At 41.2% G+C, this 25,998-nt stretch overlaps 2 protein-coding genes across 3 annotated transcripts in view; one reads left to right on the top strand and one right to left on the bottom strand.

Moving 5' to 3' along the window:
• Positions 1-12: 12 nt before the first annotated feature.
• On the top strand, positions 13-22,430 carry CNOT7 (CCR4-NOT transcription complex subunit 7). 2 transcript variants are annotated; one of them, XM_079989847.1, is made up of 7 exons: positions 13-205; positions 3,128-3,327; positions 5,622-5,815; positions 9,592-9,753; positions 14,368-14,512; positions 16,873-16,983; positions 18,159-22,430. In XM_079989847.1, exons 2-7 carry the CDS (start codon positions 3,211-3,213, stop codon positions 18,285-18,287), a joined length of 858 nt encoding a protein of 285 aa, XP_079845973.1. In that variant the 5' UTR covers positions 13-205; positions 3,128-3,210; the 3' UTR covers positions 18,288-22,430. The 2 variants fall into 2 exon arrangements, with proteins under 2 accessions (XP_079845973.1, XP_079845974.1); XM_079989848.1 differs by lacking the exons at positions 13-205; positions 3,128-3,327 and adding an exon at positions 3,345-3,502.
• The window catches only part of ZDHHC2 (zDHHC palmitoyltransferase 2), a 27,325-nt gene continuing 21,898 nt past the window's right edge, over positions 20,572-25,998 (bottom strand). The window contains exon 13 of the mRNA XM_079989819.1: positions 20,572-25,945. The gene's annotated coding sequence lies outside the window, so the exon portion shown is untranslated. The remainder of the gene's footprint in view (positions 25,946-25,998) is intronic.

Raw genomic sequence — 25,998 nt, 5'->3', positions numbered from 1 at the left:
AAAGCCGGCGCGCCGAGAGTTGAAAGGTTGCGCGGCGCGGCGCGCGGCGATGACGTAATGGCTTTGTGCGCTGGGCGGCCGGGGGGCAGCAGTAGCGGCAGCTTTCCCCGCACGTCGTCGCGCTGGGGCTGCCTCCGCCGCCGGGTCCCAGCTAGGCCCGCCTCCCGCTCCCTCCGCTCCGCGTGAGGAGCCGTCCTCTCTTCCGGTAAGTGGCGGCGGCGGCGGCGGCGTTTCCGGGCGTTGGGAAGGGAGCAAGCAGGGCTGGAGCCGCTCCTGAGGGAAAGTTGGGAGTGGGAGAGGGCCGGGGGCTGCTGCTCCCTAGGATGGGCCTCGCGAGGAGGGTGGGCAGGAGGTTTTCACGCGCCCGCTTTTTCTTTTATTCTTATTCCTTGCTATCAGTTACATGTGTATACCGCCCTTCGCCCGCAGACCTCAGGGCGGTTCACGGCATAAAAAAATGAACCCCACTTGGTCGCCTCGGCCTTTCGCGCTTGGAAAGCCTGAGGGGAAATGCCAGCCCCACGCCGACAGTCAGCGTGGCCTGCAGCGACGGCCCTCCGCACCTGGCCAGATGGGCGAGCAACTGCCTGCCCCGTGTGCATGGCCGGGGTCGCGCTTTTAGTTTCGCCTTCCCGTCCTTCCATGCGCGCGCTCTCCACCCACCTACCCACTTTTCCATTTTTTCTAAAGACAATGCCAAAAGGAGTATTTACAAAAAGGGATAGGTTGCTTGCCCACCCGTTGTCTCTTGAATCGTTGCTGCTTACATTCTCTCTGTAGACTCAATTGGCAAGGAGGGGTTGTTATTGGGTTGTTGTTTTTATTTATATTGTATATTTTGATATTGCTCTGTGAACCACCCTGAGACCTCCAGGTATATAAATTCAATAAATAATAATAATAATTTGTGGTGGCGCAGGTGTCAGTGTGTGTTGAAGTAGTTGAGGAAAGTGATCAGTATACCGACCCATTTAAATGGCTGTGGTTGGTATTCCGCTAAGTTTTTACTTAGGGTAGACCGACTGAAACTAATGTAAGCTCCATTCGTTTTAGTGGGACTACTTGAAGTAAAACGTGGTTGGATACCACCTTCATTGAATACCACTAACTCCGGGCACCAGAGTAAGGAATTCCGCTTGTGCAGCAGAATTTCTCCCTCTCCTTGCATGCAACATCCCTCTAGAACAGGGGTTGTCAACCTGGTCCCTACCGGGCGTTTCAGGATTCTAGGTGGGCGGTAGGGGGTTCTACAGCACAAGCTGAATCCTCCTTCCATTGAGCACTGGTGGGTGGTAAGGAAATTTTACTATCTAGAAAGATGCACTAGGTGTATGAGGAAAACCCATTCCCCCATGAACAGATTTAGGGGCACTTGGGGAATGAAGTTTCATTGTACAAGTGTAATAATAATAATAATAATAATAATAATAATAATTTATTATTTATACCCCGCCCATCTGGCTGGGCCTCCCCAGCCACTCTGGGCGGCTTCCATAGAAACCAAAAATACAGTAAAATATCACACGTTAAAAACTTCCCTGAACAGGGCTGCCTTAAGATGTCTTTGACATCTGCTGGAAGGGCGTTCCACAGGGCGGGCGCCACTACCGAGAAGGCCCTCTGCCTGGTTCCCTGTAGCTTTGCTTCTCGCAATGAGGGAACCGCCAGAAGGCCCTCGGCGCTGGACCTCAGCGTCCGGGCAGAAAGCTTTGCACTGATAGAACAAGCTAGTTGGTTACTGCCCCGTCTATAGATCTGACAAAAGTGCGTTCTTGGCCCTTAAAAGCACATGCCGCAATAGATATTTTACTTTTTAAAAATATCTTCATTTATGCATCAGGTCAATTCTGTCATTCAGAAACATCATGTCTGTGTAAGCTTTGGATGTTCTAGAGTTGTGTTGGTTGTTAGCTTATGGGAAACATCTGCTGCTATAGTCATTTTTTTGCTTTTAACTCTCCATGAATACTTCAAAAATAACACTTGTAGTGGTGATCTAGTGCCAGCAAATGTACACTCTGAATTTTTTTTAATGCACTGGAAGGTAGCATGTGTGGATTATATAGGAAGCTACTCTCTATGGTTCTGTGACTAGGCTAAAAGCCAGGACTTGGAAATACAGCTTCCCTATGATCAGTGTGACCTTTGCATTCTGATTTTTTTGGAATTTTTTATCTTGCTACATGCTGTAAATACAATTGAAAACCTGCATGCTCAGCTCTCTCCGCATTGCTTTATTGTTTTGACTGGAATAATATTTTGGATTCCAGGGAGCCAACCTTGAATTATGCTGAGCAATACTTCACGTTCCTAGGTGCTAGTTAAAAATGTTCCATTTCCCAAGTAACAGGGTGCCTTGAATTTTTCTGGTGTTTTTTGTAATAAACATCTGTTCTAGGTTCTGTAACTTCTGCATTTTTATAAATTTTGAAAAGTTCCAGTGCATCTCTCTCTTTTATGTTTGTTTCACCCTCCATGTGTACTGTGGGTTGCAGAAATTTGTGCCAGAAGAAGGTATACTTTATCTAGCTGTTGTTCCTGTTATTTTCCTTTTGTCACACCCAGGAAGTGAGCTTGCTTTTTTGGCAGCAGGACATGAAACTCTTGTTAACCTGCTCACCTCTTGACCCACTGACACAGTCCCATTTTATTTTGTGTCGGTGCATGTATAAGCAGCAGTCTTCTTTGTTGCTATCCATCTTAACTAGTTACATGAGCTTGTCTTAACGGAGACATTTAAAGTTGAGTAGAACAAATAGGTATTGTCAGTTGTTAAAGGATGCCATCCTAAGCATATTTGGAAGCAAGTCCCATTGAAATAAATCGCTCATTGATAGCTGAACATATAGTTTTTTGCAGTATTGCATTGACATTTATCTAACAGCCAATTGTTTCTACCTGAGACACCTCTTTGCCTTCTGATGATTTGTTAATCAGTGTATCTATGGGGAAGAGTTAGCATAAACATATCTGATTTTGCTCCTGTGAACAAGACCAGTACATTCACCATCTTTTTAAATAAATGAAATATGTGATTACCAGATTCATTTTTCATGATTTTGAAATAGATGTATTTTGTTCTACTTGTGAATTTGGAATAACTCTCTCTCTTTTTAAATCTCTTTAGATATATAACCAAAACCTGTTTTATGAAACGGACTCTTTGTCAAATATACCTTTTTGATGTCTGGTATCTGAAACCTCCCAACTATGCCAGCAGCTACAGTAGATCACAGCCAAAGAATTTGTGAAGTTTGGGCTTGCAACCTGGATGAAGAGATGAAGAAAATTCGTCAAGTTATACGGAAGTTTAACTATGTTGCCATGGTATGATGTTGGGATATTTGTGACCTTCTTTGTTTGGGCTGGAACTAGTCCTTGAAAATTATTTGGAAGGGGAAAATGTAGAGAAGATAATTTAGATATTCAAGAATAACAGAAGACTACAATCTCAGATATTTAGTTGGAATCAAACCCCATATAATCTGAAACTTATTCCCAAGTAAGGAACAATGCTTATGTTATCTTTACAGTGTTTTTGCTGGTTGTTCTGGCTGGGGATTGTGTTTTACGGATACCATTTAAAATCAAGAGATCATGTGAAAAGGATGGATGATATGGTTACATGGTTTGGGAACATGTTCTTCTTTTCACAGACTGAAGTTTTTCATGTTCTCAAAACATCAGAGCTCAGGGTCATGCAGGGAAATATATTGGCAGTAGATTTATAACTTCTTCACACAATCCATAATTGTGAAATTTACTGTCACAAAGTAAAGTGATGGTCACTGACTTAGATGGTTTTAAAGGAGGAACAGACATTTATGGAAGATGACTCTATCAACAGAAAATTGGGCTTGCAATACTAAACCATTGCTTAGCACTCCGAAAACTACTGGTATTCCTTTCACATGGCGGTGAAGAGGACATGAGCAGATTTAGTTCACTTTCACTGATTCCTGGCTTAGTGTTAAATTTGAACCAGGGTTTCTGGTTTAAAATAAACTAGCAAGTTTTCCTTATAGGCCAGTTTCAGAACATAGGTTATGAAGCTGGCTTATTCCACCGAGCAGAATTGAGATATCTAAACACTTGCTGAAGAGCTAACAGACAGACTCAGAGAAAATGAATATTCTCATTAGCAATAAAGTACACTGTTTTCTTAATTTATTTTTCTCATGTGCTTATACCCACCTCAGTTCTTTTTGAACCAGTAATTTTGGCAAGCTGATATTTACAAAAGAAACAATGTTTTTTGTGTACAAACTAATGAGTTTCCTAGTGTGCTGTTTCTACACCAGTGTAAAAAACCAAGGTTGGCTATATATTTCTATGAATGACCATTTTATATATTTCAATTTGCTCTATATTCATGAAAAAATCATTCTGTATCTTAATAGTCTTGTTTATTGCAAATAATGGCTAGGAGCAGATTGTATGGGAGTCCTTGCACCAGTGCAGTAATTCAGAACAGTGTGTTTGCTTCAGTAAATCAGCACAACATAAGGCAGGGATGGGGAATCTGGCCTGCCAGATGATAATGGAATTCAGCCCCCATCAGCTCTGGCTGACCAGCATGCCTGGTGGTCTGAAGTTATGGGAGTTCAGTAACATCTGGGAGGCCACAGGCTTCCCTATCCCAAATGTTGCACCTTGTTAGGGCATGTTGAATTTTTCAATTTTCATATTCCAAAAATGAGGGTTGCTGAAAAGCTGAAACACGACTTGGGAATTCAAATGATATTTTGGCTAAATTGATTTGATTGATTGATTGATTGATTGAATTTATATACCACCCTAGACCTATGATTGGACACGGGTGGCGCTGTGGGTTAAACCACAGAGTCTAGGGCTTGCCGATCGGAAGGTCGGCGGTTCGAATCCCCGCGACGGGGTGAGCTCCCGTTGCTTGGTCCCTGCTCCTGCCAAGCTAGCTGTTCGAAAGCACGTCAAAGTGCAAGTAGATAAATAGGTACCGCTCTGGCAGGAAGGTAAATGGCGTTTCTGTGCGCTGCTCTGGTTCGCCAGAAGCGGCTTAGTCATGCTGGCCACATGACCCGGAAGCTGTACGCCGGCTCCCACAGGCTATAGAGCGAGATGAGTGTCGCAACCCCAGAGTTGGTCACGACTGGACCTAATGGTCAGGGGTCCCTTTACCTTTTATACCTATGATTGCAAAGCACTTGCAGTTATATTATTATTTTTATTATTTACTTCACTGAAGAAATGTGCAAAAATTAAGTTTGGCCCCTAAAATGACATGCCCTAACAACTTGTATCAATCCAACATGCAAGGAAAAGAGGCATGGGTGGGACGTAATATGGAATGGCATGTTTAAGTACCATCCTGCCTTTGTTGACAAGTCTAATGTTGCAACTACAACATTTGAGTGTTATTCTAAAATTATGACAAACAAATGCACCAGTCCATAATCCAAATTGGCTACAATGTTTTTCTGGTACCCAAGGGACTGGGATTAACTGCAAACGAGTGTGTGTTCCCACACCTGATGCTTGTTCTCAGGAAAGCATTCAGGGCTTTCTGAAGCATTTAAACAAATTTTGTGAGCTTTAGTAGCTTTTTATATTTTGCCTTTGGTCTTTGTGCTTTAATTTTTCAGGACACAGAGTTTCCAGGTGTAGTTGCACGGCCTATTGGAGAATTCAGAAGTAATGCAGACTATCAGTATCAACTGCTCCGCTGTAACGTGGACTTACTAAAGATAATTCAATTAGGGTTGACTTTCATGAATGAACAAGGCGAATACCCTCCAGGAACTTCAACATGGCAATTTAATTTTAAATTTAATTTAACGTAAGTTGCAACCCTTGCCTGCGTATGTGTATATTTATACCTGTAATTTTGTTCAGGCTTTTAAATCTCATTTAACTGGATCCTCAGGAATGGCATTTCAATGGGAAGGCAAAGGTGGGATAATCCCCTTTAAAGCTTGTGCTTCTCCAGAAACAAACCAGTGATATTAACAGAATTTAGCTTAAAGTGGTTAATCCAGACATACTATCCTGTGCAAGGCAGTCAGGACACAGCTTGAAGGCTCTGTCCTATTACCTTTTAAATGCAAGGAGAAGCCAGTTTGATGTATTCTTAGCCAGCCTAGAAATAAATTTTAGCTTGGGCACAAATAGTGGGGTGGGTGAGTATTCTTCACCAAAACCTGTGTGGTGGCTCCTCTACTGAAGCAGCAGAGCTGATGAAAAATCCTATAATCAAGGGGGCAGGTGTTCCCTTGTGTGTGTGTGATAGTTTTGCCCCTAAAAGCTGTGCAGAGCCTAGAACTGAGCTTGGTGACTTATTTCATTGTAAGCAAATGTTCCTATCATTTTGCCAAATTGCAGCAGTTCTTTTATAAGAAAAATGTATGCTAGTTTGCAAAACTGTATCCAGTAAATTGAAGGGGTTTTCTTTCTTTGCAAAATCTTGTATGCACCACTTGGGAGTTTAAGGGAACTCTAGCCTTGCTTTTGAATTCACTTAACCTTGTTTATTGAGCAGTGCTATGGAGATGGTGATGATTGATTATAGTGTAAAGGGGCAATGTATTTAAGAGGGTAGCCTTGCATTCCAACTCGAAGCATGTTTTCTTGGAAGTCTGTCCCATTGGTGGCACTGGGATTTGCCTCCAAGTTAGCATGCTTCTCATTGCAGCTGACTAGTCCAGGGCAGTGCATATTTACTTGGAATTACATTCCCCTGAGTTCATTGTGTGCATAGAATCGCAGCGTCTTTAAGCAAACATAATCAGCTAGCTCTCTTTCAAGCTGGGGCTGAACAGATGGCTTGACTTCTCGGATATGACTTGTCTCTCAAAGTGATAAGAAAGCTTTTGTGATACACCAGTGATGTAAACTGTGAGCCATAAGATACAAACCTCAGTCCAAAGTTGGGTTTACACTTTTCATGAATTTCGTGGTACATAGTCCCTAGGAAGCAAACAGAGCTTTGTGATGCCAGTAGATCAAGCTGAACTTTAAGATCTTCTAAGAAGATGGTGCAGATTGTGACTTGGTGACAATGCAGCAATGGGCCTTCTCAGTGATAGCACTCACCCTCAGGAATGCTCTGATTTGTGAGACAGGGACAGTGATGACCTTTAAAAGCCTCTTTAATATTTATCCAAGCTTTCCTGGAGTCTGCCTCTTAATTTTTCCATTTTTGTTACATACCGTATTTTTCGTTCTATAGGACGCACTTGTCCCCTTCTAAAAAGTAAGGGAAAATGTGTGTGCATCTTATGGAGCGAATGCAGGCTGTGCGGCTAAGCCCAAAGCCAGAACAGGGGGACGGAGCGCTGCGCAGCGCTCCGTCTCGCTGTTCTAGCTTGGGGATGGCTGCGCAAAGCCTCCGCAGGGCAGCGGGGTGCCTTCACCCTGCTGCCCTGCGGAGGCTTCACAGGCTGTCCCCGAAGCCAGAATAGCAAGAGGCTATCCCAGAAGCCAGATCCCTCTTGCTGTTCTGGCTTCTGGGGTTCAGAATTTTTTTCTTCTTGTTTCCTCCCCCCCAAACTAGGTGCGTCCTATCATCCGGTGCGTCCTATAGAGCAAAAAATACGGTACATTGCTCAGTTTTAATTAGGATATACAACTGCATTTTCTCTGGCTTTTATGTGAATGCTTAGAGATTACATTTTTAAAAAAACAAATGAATATCCTTGAAGTAAATGAGAGTGCTGTATGGAGAAGGATTTTCCCATAATTTGCAGAGTCTTCAGTTAGAAATCATGAATTTAGGTTACAATCATGCACACACTTACTTGGGAGTAAGTCCTATAAAACTCAGAGGGATTTACCGTATTTTTCGCACCATAGGGCGCACCGGACGATAGGGCGCACCTAGTTTTGGTAGGCGGAAAACAAGAAAAAATTATTCTGAACCCCAGAAGCCAGAACAGCAAGAGGGATCTGGCTTCTGGGATACCGTGTGGCTGTTCTGGCTTCTCGGGTAACCGCGCCAAGCCTCTTCAGGGCAGCGGGATGAAGGCTCCCCCTGCCCAAAGAGGCTGTGCAGCAGGGCTAAAGCAGAAGCCAGGATAGACGCGTCGCTGAAGGAGCAGTGCGCCTTCTCTCTCTCTGCCCAGCGCCCCTCCTTCACAGGAGAGGTGCTGCGCAGAGAGGGAGAAGGGGCATCGCCCTTCAGCGAACCTGGAGAAGGAACAGAAGGAGACCCTTCTGCCGCCCCAAGCCTCGCGCGCCCGGCGGGACCTCCTGCCGGGCGCGCAAGGCTTGCAGACACTTGCCCGAAGCACGGGGAGCCCTCCGGAGGGCTTCCATGTGCTTCGGGCAACAGGCTGCCGCCCCAAGCCTCGCGCGCCCGGCGGGAGCTCCTGCCGGGCGCGCAAGGCTTGCAGACATTCGCCCGAAGTACGGGGAGCCCTCCGGAGGGCTCCCTGTGCTTCGGGCAACAGGCTGCCGCCCCAAGCCTCGTGCGCTCGGCGGGACCTCCCGCCGGGCGCGCAAGGCTTGTGGACACTTGCTGGGGCTGCAGGCTGCTGCCCGCAAGCCTCGTGAGCTCGCGGGAACTCCCGCCGGGCTTGCAAGGCTTGCGGATAGCTTCCTGAAGCCTGGAGAGCGAGAGGGGTCGGTGCGCACCGATGCCTCTCGCTCTCCAGGCTTCAGCGAAAGCCTGCATTCGCACCATAGGACGCACACACATTTCCCCTTCATTTTTGGAGGGGGAAAAGTGCGTCCTATGGAGCGAAAAATACGGTACTTCTCATTGGACAAGCAGAGGCCCTCTTCACGTCAGGGCAAACCATAGTTAAAGGTAAAGGTAAAGGTACCCCTGCCTGTACGGGCCAGTCTTGACAGACTCTGGGGTTGTGCGCCCATCTCACTTAAGAGGCCAAGGGCCAGCGCTGTCCGGAGACACTTCCGGGTCACGTGGCCAGCGTGACATCGCTGCTCTGGCGAGCCAGAGCCGCACACGGAAACGCTGTTTACCTTCCCGCCGGTAAGCGGTCCCTATTTATCTACTTGCACCCGGAGGTGCTTTCGAACTGCTAGGTTGGCAGGCGCTGGGACCGAGCAGCGGGAGCGCACCCCGCCGCAGGGATTCGAACCGCCGACCTTTCAATCGGCAAGTCCTAGGCGCTGATGCTTTAACCCACAGCGCCACCTGCGTCCCCCTAGTTACTGGCTTACAATAAATGCAAGATCGCTCCCACTTTGTTCCTCCCTCAGGGCAAGCAGGAGCAACGAGTCATGTGTTATGCCTGAACTAGGGATCCTGGCTTGTTTTGCTCAAACCATGATCAGGAAGCTAAAAACCAACCTTGACATCATGTTGTGGTTTGTCTGGAGTTAACATTCTGGTTAGGCCAGAATGTTAAAAAAAAGCCAGAGGGTGTCGTGTTCATAGTTCATTAACTTCATGTTCATTAACTATAGTTTACCTTGATGTTTGAACACAGTTGTAAGATGAAGCTGTAAACCTTAATAATGCTGTGATCCTTTATTGATGTTCATCCGTTTTCATGATTTAATGTGCAATTTCTCCTAGATTTTGGTTTAAACTGTTTATCTCAAGATTTCTTTATTTCAAGTGTGAATCTTTCCCCATCGTGTTTCTCCTAGAGAAGACATGTATGCCCAAGATTCAATAGAGCTATTAACAACATCTGGAATCCAGTTCAAAAAACATGAGGATGAAGGAATTGAGACTCAGTACTTTGCTGAACTTCTTATGACGTCAGGTGTCGTGCTTTGCGAAGGAGTCAAGTGGCTTTCATTTCATAGGTAAATGCAGCATTAACTAATATAACTAATATATAACTAATGTTCTTTAACTTTTTCCTGAAACTGTAATACCAAATAACTGCCCCCATTAATTGCGATTGGAAAGTCAGGGTTGGATGAGGTGTGGATATGGCAAAGTGATTTTGTCGTAAAGGCTTTTCTGCTTTTAAGTTAAATCTCTACGCTTTGGCTCCAGTTGGAAACTAATAATTTGTATCTTAAAATGAGGCACTAAAGTGTCAGCCTTGTAGAGAGGGAGCACTGTATTTTTCTATTTTGCTTTGACAGTTTCCCAGGTCAGAGGAAGGAACAGCCACATATCTCTACCCTTTGTGTACGCTTAGCAGGTAAATGAAAACTGGAATTAGTTGATTAACATCGTTGGAAAATCCAAATTCAGTGCAGCTCTGAAGACCCATATGATAATACTGGTAGGGAAAATTCGACCCTTCTATTTTAACTGTAATGCCAAATATTGGAAAAAAATTAAACTTTTTAATTTGGTTGCTGCATGGATTATTTTCTTATCTGGTGCCAATAAACTAGTCTTTTGGCTTCTCCCCACCCCTGAAGGATCAGTTAAATCAAGTGGTCAAAATAAACTTTTGAAGGGTTTGGATTGCAGTCTAGATACCTGTGTAAGCACACTAATGATTTGAGCCAGTCTCATCACCTGGGGAATTTGTTTCTCCACTGCTGGGCTCACTGCTGCCACACAAAGTAGGCTGAAAGCAATTAGGAACATTTGTTTGCCGGCTTATTCCACAGTGTGTGTTGTTAACTGTTTTGAAAGAATACCTCTCTCCTGTCGAGCGGTTGTGTGGGAAGTTCCTCTTTGAGTTTTAGTTCTGGCCTGTATGCATACTGATGAGTTTTCTGGGAAAAGTTGCTAACAGAGGTATCTTAATTTGAAAAAGGACATCTTGTTCAAGACCAGCTATGGACATAATCTATGGTGCTCATTCATTTCTTATTGCATTTCAGCATGCTTGAGTGGCACAACCATTTTAAAATGAAAAGGGCTTTCAGCTCCTGAGATGGGTACTGTACCTTGTGGCCAAGGTGTTTAAGAACTTGTTTTTAATACCTCCAATGGCAGAAGAAAAAGTTCATTTAGACAAGAGGCCATTAGCTATGTTTCAGTTCTGCTTTGTGTAAGTAGACATAGCTTTTAAAAATCTGGTGTAATAAATGATATTATCAGGTTGAGCAGTTGATAGGGATAGGTTAGAAATATTTGGAATTCAACTATTGTGCTGGTAATAAAATAAGTGTAGATAATTTCAAGATTTGTATCCAGCTATGTAACTTGGCAGTTCCAATTTCTGTCCCATTAAAAATCTGATCAGTTTGAATCGCTGCCCAACAGTTTTAACTTTTGCTTTAGCTGCTGAAATGTTATATGAAAAATTCTGTTAGTAGAAAGTCTTCTGTGAATGAGGATTAATTTATAGAAATTGTGTTTTAAGGCAGCAATGGTCAAATATTACAAGCAGGCAGTGAAGAATGTTTCCTCAAGCATAGCGAGCAGGCTTCGGATATGGCCAAAAAAAAAAAAAAAAGGCATCACATTGAATTTCTAGTAATCTTGTATCCAGTTTTCCTTGATGAATCAGAGTTCTGTATTGTAAATGCTTGAGTACAATGACAATGTGAACACTCCATATCAGACCAAGATAGGGTGGCTGTGAAAATATTAGCAGTGGTTTTTAATAAGTCAGAATTATTAATTTAGAATTAATGATTTCTCAGCAACATAATATATTTTTAATTGTCTGTTTTATTTCTATGTAACCCTGCAGGCCATGCGGTCTAAAGTGATTGAAAGAGTTACATTGATAAAAATGTAATATTACCTAAATTCATGTGGTATTACCTAAATTCATGTAAGAATGCACTTTATGAAACAAAATTTAAAATGATGGGCTGGCAATCCTACACTTTACAAAACTGTTATCATGCAGCATTACTGACTATTTTGCCAATAATGGGAGACTTTGGATAGTAATTCAGGTGGAGTATTGACAAAGAAAAGAAAAGGAGAATGAATAATAAAGGGAGACTATTTTAATGTGCAGTATTTTAATATATGGGATGGATACAAACCTATCAACATTAATGCATGTCCCTAGCTTTTATTCTGAGTCATTCAGATTTTGATATTCTAAGGATACTCAGCAGTTCTATTGTTTGGAAAAATGTAAATCTAATTAGATTTACGTGTGATAATGAATTCTGGGCATACATAAGTGATCACATGCAAGAATATTTGACTAGATTTCTTTCAGTACATGCAAATAAGGAACCTAGTTAACCCTTTGCCGAAGAAGTACAAGATGTATTAAAATCAAGCTAGTTTTCAACAACTTTTTATTGAATATGGAGACACACAAAATTTCTCAATTTGTAATCCTATGGCAGTAGAAGGCAAAAAAACAACAACAACTATGACTCACAGATGAATATTTATTAGTCATATTTATGTAAAAAGGACTGCCTTGATTATTTTTGCAATTAAGAAAACTTTGCAAGGTCTTAATTTTAGTGTATTATGCAAAAACTAAAAGAATATATAGTTGCACTTCTGTCAGTTGTTGGTTTTGTCAAACCATTGATGCTGGATTGACATGCATGTGCTAACAGTGTAATATCGTATAAAATGGTTGGAAGGATGCATTAAATACCATCAGAGAAATCGCAGGAGATGTTAGTAACATTAACTCTGTAGGTAAGTTTACTAACAGTGCATCTATACACAAGTGGCTCCCATTGCATTCAGTGGGGTGTACTGGTGTGTTTAGGTTGCCATGGACTGTAATCTTGTGCATACTTGGGAGTAAGTTCCAATTTAAAGTAGTGGGACTTAATTAACGAGTAAGCATGAATTGGGTTAGGCCTCGATGTTAGTTTCTGTTTCCTCACTGAGCAGTTGCCTGCAGTCACAAGACTGTGTTTACACTCCACAGAGTCCAGATACTGTTGGATTCTCACAGAAAGGGAGACTGGATGTGACGTTCACTGGTTTCCTGTTTCTTTGTTCTGTCGTTTCTTTGTTGGAGTTGCTCTCTGCTCTCACAGAGGCAAGATGTACATTTGTGTGTTCTCGGTATAGCTTAGAAATAAAGTTTAGCAATGTAGCACCATACCTGCTTCACCCTTTCGTTTGCGGACTATGGGATCATACTCTGCTGGGCTCAGGATCAAGATGAGCCGTATCAGCTCAAGGGCCGGAGCTGAATAAACTAACACATGATCTAAGACACTGGCCTTCAACGTGTGGGTTGTAACAGGAGGACTACCACCATGTACATATATGGTAAAAGATTAAGAAATGGGTCCCCAAATGGATATTTCAGTTAAAAATGGGCCCTGGGGCCTGAAAAGCTTGAACGACTACTGATTTAAAGGCGTGCTTAGAAACCTAGGAAATTGGTGGCTTAGCTGTGAAAATAACGGGAGGAACAATGCAAGGCATTCAATAAGCAATATTAAAATTTTACAAAAACTGCAGAAGCTTAGGAAAAACTGGAATGTAACAATAAACTAAGAAATTCTGTATCAGATGGAAGAGCTGAATTTGAATTTTTGGAGCACTGGGTAATTTCTAAAACACTTCAATGCATATTTTGTCAAACTATAGTGAATATATTTAGAATATAAACCACCAGCTTTGTCTTGCAAAATATTATCGACTATTGATGTAGACCAGAGCTTTCAAAACTCTCTGTTGCGACACGTTAGTGTGTTGGCTGCAGTGTGTAGCTGTGTTGTGCGAACGCTCCCCATACTCCTCCTGGGGCTGGAAAGGGGTTAGTTTAACCTCCTGTTTGCAAATAAAACTGAATTACTGTGTCGCAAAATGATGCACATCTAAAAAGTGTATCACCAAACATGAAAAGTTTGGAAAGCTCTGATGTAGACCTAAGGTTGTTTAATTTGTAATGTAACATAGTTAATAATTTAGGGTGCTATCTGGTCTTTGTCATACTTAAAGTAGACTCATTGAAACCAACGGATTTAAGTAGCTAAAGTTCATTGATTTCATTGGGTCTATTTTGACTTGACTATCTTAAACAAAAGGTCTTGGTAAAATATAGGAGAACGTAGGTTTAAATTGTTATTTCATACTCTGTCCTATAAACAGGGAACAGCAGTAGATTTAGTTGCTCAGTAGATAGATATAAAAGCAATATTTCTTAAAGGTTTCTTAAGAATTCTCTTCATATTCATATTGCTTATTGGCTGTCATATCCACAATATCACCACTGTGAAATATACATTTAATGCATTTTCTTTTAAAATAGCCTCTTAAGGAAGATTATAGTACAGACTCATTTGGTATGCTATAGGATTAACTATCTCTTGCAGATGGTTACATTGGCCAGTATCCAGCAAAGTAGTTCCATTGGCACAAGGGCTTCCGGCTTTGCAACAGAACTTCCCCTGCCTTTCTTCTTAATAATAATGATAATAATAATAATGAATTTAGCGTCTTGAAGAGAATACATATGCCTGGGCGTTGCAGTATTTCTTTTAAAGAGAAGAATCTCTGGAATGACAACCTGACTAAACTTAGGTGTTTTTGTTTTGTTTCTGTTCATAATTGCTTTGCAGTGGCTATGACTTTGGTTATTTGATCAAGATCTTGACGAATTCCAATTTACCTGAGGAAGAGCTGGACTTCTTTGAGATTCTGAGATTATTTTTCCCTGTCATTTATGATGTGAAGTACCTTATGAAGAGTTGCAAAAATCTCAAGGTAAATTTACCAATGCCTTTTTAACAGAGATTAAACAGCATTTTTAGGAATAAACCTTTTTATGGATGAAGAATGTCCACAAGTCAGCTTTTGTCTTGTCTTTTACCTTTACAGTGTTGTCTATAAATTGCTACAGTTAGACCTAGCTATCATCAGCCCCAGCCACCGTAGCGAATGACCAGGGATTATAGGATTGTTGTCCAACAACTCTGGAGGTTCCTTCTCCTTGCATTAGATCTTATGTACACCAATCTGGACCCTGCACTTGTCATCTAAGTCTCTTCTCTATGTCCCTCCTCCCTGAGAGATTCGGAGAGTGACAACGTGAGAGTGGGCCTTTTCTGTGGTGGCTCCCTGTCTGTGGAATGCTCTCCCCAGAGAGGCTTGCCTGGCGCTATCATTGTATGTCTTTAGGCACCAGGCAAAAACATTCATCTTTACTCAGGCCTTCAGCCATTAAATGGTATATGGCCTGTTAAATGTGTGTTGGGACTATTATGATGATGTTATTATTATGCTGTGTATTATTTTTATTCTGTGTGGATTATGTTGTACACTGCCCTGGCATCTTTGGACAAATGGTGGAAATAATATAGTTTGGAGTTGCAATTTTTTTGTTAATAGTGTTTGACTGAGTACATTGGATCTTTTATTATCATCATCATTATCAATATCAATATCATCAGCATCACATTTATTACAGTGGTACCTCGGGTTACATACGCTTCAGGTTACATACACTTCAGGTTACAGACTCCGCTAAACCAGAAATAGTACCTTGGGTTAAGAACTTTGCTTCAGGATGAGAACAGAAATCGTGCTCCAGTGGTGCAGCGGCAGCAGGAAGTCCCATTAGCTAAAGTGGTGCTTCAGGTTAAGAACAGTTTCAGGTTAAGTACGGACCTCTGGAGCGAATTAAGTACTTAACCCGAGGTACCACTGTAATTATGTACGTAATGAGTAGACCCTCAAGCCAGTATAGCTTGAAGAATGCACTACATATTCTAAATTTGCATGGTATCATTTCGAAAATGGTGGATGGGGAAGGACTTAATTTATTTGGATTCCTTGATGCATTTGTTTTATTAAAAGGTTCCTGTTTATGGATCCTATAGTACAGCAATTATAGTGATTCTGGACTCTTTGAAGTTCATAACCTTAATTTCTGAAGAAGTCTTTTCCTTGATTCTCCAATGTTTTGGGTAGTTGAATATGAAGAAAATTAAATCATTTGAGCGTAGGTTGTAGGGATTTTGGGAGTAAAACATGCATCCCGGCAATGTTTCCCCCCCCCCCCATTGTATAGGTCATAGAATTGGAACACTTAGGATCATGTAGTCCAACCCTCTGCATTGTAGGAATATGCAGCTGGCCCTATGGGGATTGAATCCATGACCTTGTAGTCTCCTCCTAATTTTCCTAAACCAAAGTAGTGGTTCTATTAAAGCCCCTATCTGTTGCTCTTCCATCCTAAAAACTGCTGGTCTCATGCCTAGGCAAATCACTAGAAACCTCTGCTCAGGCACAATGTCTGCATTATACAGACTCGTCTGCATCATACAGACTTGTTCAGTACAGTGGTACCTTGCAAGACGAATGCCTCGTAAGACGAAAAACTCGCAAAACGAAAGAGTTTTTCGTTTTTTGAGTTGCTTCGCAAGACGGATTTCCCTATGGGCTTGCTTTGCAAGACGAAAACATCTTGCAAGTTTGTTTCCTTTGTCTTGCAAGTTTGTTTCCATTTTCTTAAAACTGTGCATTCACTTCGAGGAGCAACTCATAGCACGCGGTGTGGTAGCCTTTTTTGAGGTTTTTGAAGACTTTGGTGATTTTTGAAGCTTTTCCAAAATCCGTGCTTCGCAAGACGAAAAAATCGCAAGACGAAAAAACTCACGGAACGAATTAATTTCGTCTTGCGAGGCACCACGGTACTGTCATTTAGCAAGTTTGTGGGCCTTCTCCTGGGCTTGAGCGCACGACACTCCCTCCTGCACATGGTTGTAACAGTGGGGGAGAAAACTCTAATTATGCATGATTCTGACATGGGCCATGTAGTACTTCCAATATATGTCTTTTCGGTTTTATTTCCAGTGGATTTAAAAGCAACAATACAAGCGTAAATAAATAGGAGTGCTGAAAGGCATTCCTTTCCTCATTTGCGAAGGCTTCAGTGAAATTGTATCTTTAGCTAACATCATGATTCCAAGAAAAAGCATGGCTTTTCGGTTGTGTGACCACTGTGCATTCCTTGCTTCAGAAAGTTACATAAGCTAATGGGGCGGAAACCAATTCCTCACCTGTTTTATTACCAGAGGTCATAACTTACAATCTTCTGATTGTGCTGCCATCTTCTCTTTCAGGGTGGATTGCAAGAAGTTGCTGAGCAGTTGGAGCTGGAGAGGATAGGACCGCAGCATCAAGCAGGATCCGATTCTCTACTAACTGGCATGGCCTTCTTCAAAATGAGAGAGGTAGGTGCTTGGGGGTTTGGTTGGTATGAGCCCTTTGGATGAATAATTGTTATTTAACTTGCCACTGGGGTTGGGCCTAGTGAAGCTAACCCTGGAAATAGGCTTCTCAGAGTGCAAGGTAGTTCCTCTCTTTGGCAGAAGCAGTGGCTAAGTGGCAGCTTACTCTCTGCAGTCTGCCCTCAATGCCAGTTTGTGTGTGCCTTTGACCAAAAGGCAGGTCCCAGCTTCACCTGCCTCGCACATACAAAAGGAATCAGCCTTATATCGAGTCAGACCATTGGTCTCTCTAGCTCAGTACTGTCAACACTGATAGTGGCTGCTTGGACTGCCTAGGGATGGTGGGAGGAACCAGCTGGGGAACCAGGCTCAGAGCCCAGGGAGTGATGGCGGGACAACAATGAGTGGTCAAGACTGGGAAGAAGGGGTGTTGGAAGCTGAAGAGGTAACTGGGCTTAGCAAAGTGGGAGAGTCTGTGACAGAGAGAAGTCCAGAATCAGAGGTGAAAGGTCAAGCAGGAGAAGAGGGAGGTGAAGAGGCAGAGATGATTCTGGCTGATGAAGGATTATGGGTGTCTCCTCCTCATGCTGCTACAAGCTTCCCTCCCACCTTCTCTCCCAGAACCAGAAGTGGCATGCAAAGGGCAGAGGAGAGGTTGGCTGCTCACAGATGCGGTCTCAGATTGCTTGGAAAAAGGGGAACGTGAGCAGCTGTGAGGAGGTGGGAACTTTGTCTTGGTAACTGATCCATGGGCAAGGCCTACTGGGGATGAGCACCAAGTCTGTGCAAATTGTGTTCTTGCTAATAAAGAGTTAACTCCAACTTACAGTGTGATTTACTGCCAGCTGGTTCCTGCCAGTGGCTCACTAGGGTTTCAGGTAGAAGTCTTTTTCACTCATACCTCAAGATGTCAGGGATTGAACAGGGATGTTCTACATGCAAAGGAGGTGTTCTGCTATTGTCCATAGCATAGCCTTTCCCAATAAATGTGATGTGGGCAAGCAGTATGCCCTCTCATGGATTGATTGAATGCATAAAAATGGAAGAACAGTGTGTGGGGCCACAGTTTGTTCTGAGCAGAGCAGTCTGGAATGTCCTTTTGTGACAAGATAGATCCTGCCACTTAGCTTTCTCCTCCTTAGCTTTCTCACTGACTTGTGGTTTTGAATTGTCTCCAGATGTTCTTCGAAGATCACATTGATGATGCAAAGTACTGTGGTCACTTGTACGGTCTCGGTTCTGGTTCCTCATATGTACAGAATGGGACAGGAAATGCATATGAAGAAGAAGCCAACAAGCAATCATGACATGAAATGGGAAGCTGCTTTTTCTGAGCTCCACGTGCTTGTACATAGGTTTTATCTCTGGTTGAATCCCTTGGGACAATAAGGCCTTCTCTTCCCCTTGGCACACTTCCTTTTATGCCTTTGTATGTACTAAACCTGACTGTTCCTATCCCAGTTTTTTGACCTTAAGGTGTAGGCATTTCTGGGTTAAATGTGGCCTTGTACTTTGCCCATCTGTACATAAGCACATGTAGGAGCAGCGTGGCGGGTAGAAGAAAGCTAAAATGATAATGAAATTTCTGGTAAACTTTAATTGGTCTTAGTATTGGTTTATTATCTCCCTCACCCCTTTCCCCAAACTGAACTAGCACTGATTGTAACCAATTTCCACATTTCTTTATCCCTTCTGGTGTACAGGAGTTTTAGCTATTCAAGGTTGTGGACCATCACATTTGCACTTTAGAAGACTGACTCTCTCAGTCACATCCTCTGTTTTTTCTGAAGTTCTGGTTCTGCCCCCTCCCCTGGCCCAGACAAAATGTTAATCCTCTTGGTTGAACACACAAAGTTGCAAATTCATTAGAAAAGCTCATATTCACTGCATAATCTTGTTCAGAACTACTGAAATCCTAGCAGCTGCTCATATCTAAACTGGTGTCCAGTCTTCCAGGTGTGCCCTGCACACGCCGGCTTACGATTAGTTTGCCAGTTTCGCACTGCTGTGTGATGAAAATAACTAGATGGTGCCATCAGAATCTCTCTTGGGTGTACTCCACTGAATTGAGAAGCTCTTGCCTGGTGTCTGATTTGTGCTCTGTTCAATTCAATAGGGTGTGTTTCGGAGAGGTTCCTTGTCAAATTTTCCTCCTGTATCTGGAAAAAAGCTGTACAGCCTTTGGGGACAACTGTGTCCTATTTTGCTTTTGAGCAGAATAATTGAAATGATGGAGATTGCAGTAAGATTTAACAGTTCACATTGTGGATCCAGTTCCTTATTCCTGTTACAGGAAGCTATTTCCTACAAATACTTTCTATTTTAAAACCGTATTTATTTTCTACTTGAATAGATGAACACAAGTCCGTATGAGGACAAGATCCAAAGATTTGAAGCCAACTTGATAATGAGCTAAATAAAAGGAAGATAGGTGTGCCCTTTTGGTAGCTGATACAAAAGATATTTGTTGTAAAACAACAAAATCTATTTGTACCTAATAAAGCTACCGGAGGCTTGTAAGGTTAGTTTATTTTTTTGAGTCTAAGCAATATATTTTATAAATACATTGTTTTATTAAAGGACCACAAAGTACTTTCTTAACCATGCAGAGCATGCTCATTTGAAGCAGTTGTGCAGGAGGACTTCAATTGGTATTGAATAGCTAAACCCTAACCTGAAATGATGGAGTGCCTGTGGCAGCATCTCGTGTGTATCGCCCACACTGAAAATCAGCAAGAGTAAATCCTAAATTGATTTGTTTACCATGTACTTTAACCTGTTTTCCTCTCTCTCCTCAAGAAGTTACAGTGATGTAACTGTGGGTGGTCCTTTTTAAAAAACAATAACAGACATTTGCATAAGAGGGTATTTGTTTTTAAAAGCTTTTGTAAATAAAGGCTTCAAAAGTGTTTTCTTACATATCTGCAGACTTGTAGTTTTGTTTTGTTTTGAAAGCTTTTACTGGTATATCATTGTGCCCAATTAATCCCTTTGGATTTATTACCTGCGGCAATAATTTAATTCCAGTTTTGTTGTCCCCAGTCCAGTCTGCTGTTCAAAACATAATCTGATATTTGGTGTAGGACATAGTATGTTCTAGATGCCCCTCCACCGGATACACTAATCTTACTTACTTTAGGAACGGGGACCCTGTGATCCCCAGCCAGGATGGCTGAGTAGGTGGGCCAGATCCTGATCCCCACCATGAACTACAGGTAAGTCTTGGTGCCACAATCACTATTCCATGTCTTGCTCTGGGTGTGGAAGGGACCACTTGATATATTTGGTTCTAGAGGCTTCAGTTGCTGATATGCTTACTTAGCTTTGTTGTAGGAGTGGGCAACCTGCTTGAGGTCAAGGCCTGCATTCCCTTGTGGGAAATTCATTTGGTGACCAAAGGCCAGCAGTAGGCTGACCAAAGTCTCTGTTGGGCAGTGGGAAAAATCGTATCTGGTAACAGTTGATAAAACTTGCACCAGCTGTGAATGGTGCATGTTTTGTGTGCTAGCCATGTTAGTAAAACATTTTCAGTGCCACTGCTTGGGTTGTTGCACATGGCCCTTTCCAGTTCTCAAATTCAGAGGCAGAATCTTTGTCATTTGTCTCTTTTATTCTTATTTTCCCCAGCAGCAAGATATGATACAAAAATACATAATACTGCTTTACAGAGTACAAACAAAAGCAATGCAAGAAGCTCTTCTTTGCAAGACCGGTAGTTATATGTACACTGTTGCTTCGTAGCAAACATGTACTCAGGCAAGCATTGGGAATGTGTTTTCATTGCAGGGATGACCCAGTTAAAAGCAGTTCTGGACCAGAGCATTTTGGAAGCTAGGATTCCTCATTCTGCTTCAAAAGTCTTGACAGCATCACTGAAGAAGTAAAGCAGGAAGAGGAGCAAACAAATCACCAGCAGAGCATACCTACAGAGTAATGTCATCTGTGTCCTCAAAAACTGATTCCTTTCAGAGGTGAAGTAAAGTTTGTCCAATCGCAGTACCCTGAGTAGTCCAAAAGGCTAATTTGTAACAGTCACACTGTACAATGGTTTTTTTCACCTGGCCATTTTATAAACAAACATTCATCTTATAGTCATTTAAAGTAATTTAACTATAGAGTAACCAGTCAATCACTGGAGTTAACTTCTGTGGGGCAATATACAGATATTTTCTGGGTTCCATCATGGCCCACTTTAATTCAACTGGGTAACCAAGTTATACAAGTGCTGTTTTTGGAATGTTGAGATGTACAGTACTGACAAGGAGCTTTCACACCCAAATGTTTCCCCCCTTCAATACAGAATAGGTTGTGAGCTGTGTATAGTGTCTTCAGTGACAGGTGCCATTCTTTAATTGCATCTGGCTTGTAGGTTTGGGGAAGAAAAGGGTGTTTTTGTTTTTTGCAATGTTACAGCTCTTACTTTAGTTTAACACCAGAACAAAATCCTTCTCTCAAGTTTTCAAATAGTTTTCCTATGTTGCGAATTGAAGGAGTCCCAATTGTTACAGTTTCTGGTGCATTAAATAACAGTAAGTCTCTGAAGCAGTGGTCTTGGCACTGGTGAAAACACTGAGAAGGAGTAGGAACAAATTCTAGCCACAAATTGTTTCCTAACTAGTTCAACATATCTGCAATTCACATGAAGTTTCTTCTTTGGCAGGTATGGGAGAGCTGTACCCCTTCAGATATTCACTGGACCACACCTCCATCACCCCTAACCATTGGCAATGTTGGCTGGGGATAATGCAGATTGTAATCTATGAAAACAAGTAACTGAACCCAGAACTCTCCATCTTAAAAGCCATTGTAACAGTGCATCCTCTATTAAAGCAGTAAAAAACATTTCTGGCCTTAGGTCAGAATTTTAGCTTTAATTATATAGGACTTTTAAAAAGCCGTATTTTCAAAATTAGTACCTTGTCACCAATTTGAAAAAAACAAAACACAGTAATCTATAGCATTATTTAGCTTTACTCTCAACTTGTACATTTTGTATTGTCTGTTGTCTTGGATGACCTGTGTGAGTTTTTCAGTTCTGCCAAACCTTTTAGTCCATAAAGGATTAGGTTAGATGAGGTTTGAGGTGGGGAGAAGATTTAAACGTTATCTTGACAAGCTAGCTCAAAATTGTTTGGTGTTCAAAATGTAAAGATGGAAGCTAGCAAAGGATTAGGCAGTGCACACTCTTAATTAGTCCCATTTACCTTTACCTTTGTGAAATAACCTGAAAGTTACAAGCCTGCAAAAATAAATAATATTTGCTAACTGAACATGGATGGGTCACACTGTCCCTCCTTTGCCAGCTTCATAAAGGTGAAAAAGCACACTCATAAAATTTATTGTAAGCTAGAGTCAAGTACTCCCTGTGTCGTCTCTCAGCTCACTTTCCTTTGTGCCCTGGATGCACAGGACATGGCTTTACTTTACAGATCAGTCTGTGTTTTTTTTTTTTTTTTAAAGTTTGTACAAGTACTCCCAGTGCTCCTAGAGCTGACATTAACAGGTGAGGTGACAGATCACCTGCTAAACAGCTATCACTCATGCTCTGGGAAGATTAGAAATGTTTGTGTCCAGCACATACAGGTGGGTTATTAAAATGTAAATGCATTTGGGGCTGAAAAAACATCTTCACCTGAAAAAGGGGCAGATGGGATAAGCCAGCAATTGTGTAAAAGCAATGTATAGCACAATCATAGTACTACTAGCTCTGTAGGCATATATATTTGTACGTACTAGAAGCATATCTACTAGTACTTTGCATTCCATATAATAGTGGCATATGCGAAATACATACTGTTTTACACATTAAATAAGAACTATTAATTCTGAAGGAAAGAATTCAATACATAGGCTGACCAAGTAGTTCCTAATGGGTGTATTAATATTTTGTTTCATATAGTGACGTGTTACTCCCTATGTGCTGTAATGGAATCTGAACTATGAAAGCATTTAAAAGGAGTATTTTGAATCCTTGTCACATAACCAAAATGTTTTAATAGGGCTGCAATGATTGATCATGTAATTAAAGCACTCCAACATTTTAATCACCTAAAAATGTGTCCTCTGCTAAATAGGGCAACAGCTTTAAAAACAGACATTTGAAAACATAATTACTTCTACAAACTTAAGACAGCAAGCAGCTTCTTAAGAGACATTTCCCTTCCATTATACATTGGAGGGAATAGTTCATCTAAAAACAAAAGTATATTTCTTCCTTCAAAATTATTGTTTTTACCTGTGTAAAAGTTTATGCAAATTTAATCAGCAGATTAAATTGACCAGTCAGCCAAAACCCACACAATTGACCAAAATGTCTTTAATTAAAGTGAGAGTCCTAGTTTTCAGTTAATCAGTGTTTTAGCCATGCAGGTGGAGGTGGAGTGAGAAAAGATTGCTTTCTCCTGTACTATAATTTATGAAGGAATTTGAAATTTGCATTTCCAGAAACAGGAAGTCATAGAGCTCCTCTAAAATTCTGCAGTAGCCATACCTACATCACCACTTACTACCTATGACACCCACTTCTGCTATTTGCTCACTCCCTAATCCCACACGCTTTTATTGTGAAGCCTCATCGTTCACAGATAGCACTGATATTTACATTCAAGAAAATACGGTCAGGATGTAAAACAGCCATTCCTACCTTAATAATTATGTGTGACATCTGAATTAGCTGGAAAAAGTGCATCATGATAATGCATTTACACCCATCATAGGCTGACTCAATCTTTTGCATGAACCCCACTTTCCCAGGAGGTATGTTTAAATACTGGAATCAGACACAGTCATCAATCTTCCTTTCCATGATGCAGCAATGTGAGCCATATTTAAAACGTGCTCTGATAGTCTGAATTTTACTGAAAAATACTATAAGATAGATTTTTTATCTGTAATAAATGTGTCCCACGAAAACTGAATTTCAGCTTTCCCCTTCATTTTATACACATTTTAATGAATGCTGGTAAAGTATCAAAGGCAGCCCTGCATAACCAGAATACACATCACAATGTGCATTATGATGAAGCAATGAAAGTACCAGTCTTTTCCATTCGGTCCCTGTGATTCTCATGACCACTTTCAACACTGAATACTAAGTAAATACAACATTATGCTATAGAAACTATTGGCTGCAAAACACGTCTGCACATACTGTGTAAAACTATGTAATGCAGATCACAATGATCTCAAATATCCCAGGGTCATATTCTGGCACTTCTGGTGATTGAACCTGTAACGACTCATTTGGATTAAAATGTAGATAGGGGTTGTGGGGGTGGGGGGCGGCCTTCCAGTTATAATGGCAATGATGTCAGAGACATCATACCATTTCACTTTAATAGAACCTTATTTACATGGGTGAATAATTTTGAAGTAATCCTCCAAGTCTTCTTTGTTGCCTGAAGAATAGGAAATAACGTTCTTAATGTTTCAGAAAAACATTAACAGTGATTCACTCAGGAACTGGGCTCTAATGGTCCTCCTGCTTTTGAAAAAATATTTTTACTTGGTGCAACTGCAGCTGTAGGGTAAGTCACGGAGCCAGATATGCATCCTACTGTGTCTATAATAATTTAAAAATCTGACTACCCAACTGATTTTAAAGTGGCAATTTGTTTCACAAATACACCCTTGTGAGTTACGTATAATTTCCTCTGCTCATAATATTACCAACTTCTACAAACCATCTTGGAATTAAATATTACCACCTATTTTATGTAAACAGCACAGTGTATTTTATGTGATCCATTAAATGTATATAATATCATCTGAGATACCGTGCATGCAAAGGCACTGATAAAAAACGTATTATGAAACTTCAGTTTTCTTGGCTTCAGAAATGTCTGACAAATCCTACAAAAGCCTAAACAACTGTTAGTTTCATTTAAAATAAAAAGGGTCTCTGCAAGCCCACTTGGCTTCATAATCCAGAGTGTAGTCATCACAGTAATTAATTTTAGTATGTTCTACATGATAATATACATCTTATATGTACATCATCAGGGTAATGATGAGGAATGCAGCAATTTAAGGATGCTAAATCAAACTGAGAAAAGATTCATATAGTTAAAATGGAGCCTCTTAAAGGCACAAAATTTAGGTTAAGCTTTTGAAGCCTAGCAGTCTCAAGGAATATTAATATCAAACACTCCTAATAAGGTTGAATAACTGAATAGTAAACAATCACACATTTATAGTTTCACTAAACTTTGCTCCGATCATGTTTTACATGCACATAAATTGAGGATAGAGTTTGTCTTCTGCTTCCCCTGTATGATTTAAGAGAAATTGTAGCCTAGCTAGAAGTAGGTGAGTCATGTATAAAGTGGGGAGGGGGGGTACTATTATATTAGCATCAAACAAAACCTTTCCTAAAACTTATCCAACCTATCTAACTGAGGTTAGTTTAAATTTAAAAGTATGACTAACCCAGCTGAAGGTAGGATTCAAAATACAGTCCAATCATTCTAGCCTACTAAGCTCCCCAAATCAATTGCTAAAAGTTGAGAATATATTTGCATGGTTAAAGATAACTTGTATGTGGAAACCAGAGGCAAAACTTAAAAGATTCAAGAATTGCCATAAGAACAGGTTCAGGTTATATGAAAATAGGTTACACTCACCTGAGCTATCAATGCCAATGCAAAAATCCCCCTTTTAACCTAGTCCTTTAAAAAGGACTAGGTGTTGACCTGTACGTCTTAAGGAAAGACTACCTGCTTTCCCAATGTGTAATCTTCAAGAAATTCCTTTTGAATTTTAACAATAATTTGTGTTACCCAAAACATTCTTTTCATACATGTAAGAGATGGTAACGGGTCTTATATTTCAAGTGATGATACAGAGACAGCTAAATTAGATCTTGAAATATCTTCTGGCACATCCACGGTGCAGTGGACTGGAACAGCTGGTCAATGGATGCTGATGTTGTCGAGGAATCCCTCATCCTCTCATCAACAATTCTTAACTACAACAAAGCATTAAAAGTACACCAGTATGAAAAACAAAGGGTTCTGATGT

Source organism: Podarcis cretensis (assembly GCF_951804945.1).
Source record: "Podarcis cretensis genome assembly, chromosome: 9".
Taxonomy (NCBI): Eukaryota; Metazoa; Chordata; class Lepidosauria; order Squamata; family Lacertidae; genus Podarcis; species Podarcis cretensis.
Note: the sequence above shows the minus strand (reverse complement) of the source record. Positions and strands in the feature narration are given on the sequence as shown.

Bases quoted from the DNA above. Each gene is read 5' to 3' on its own strand.
- CNOT7 (XM_079989847.1), top strand. From the start codon at position 3,211: ATGCCAGCAGCTACAGTAGATCACAGCCAAAGAATTTGTGAAGTTTGG. The intron at 9,754-14,367 runs GTAAATGCAGCA...ATTGCTTTGCAG, and splicing joins AAGTGGCTTTCATTTCATAG to TGGCTATGACTTTGGTTATT. The intron at 14,513-16,872 runs GTAAATTTACCA...CTTCTCTTTCAG, and splicing joins AGAGTTGCAAAAATCTCAAG to GGTGGATTGCAAGAAGTTGC.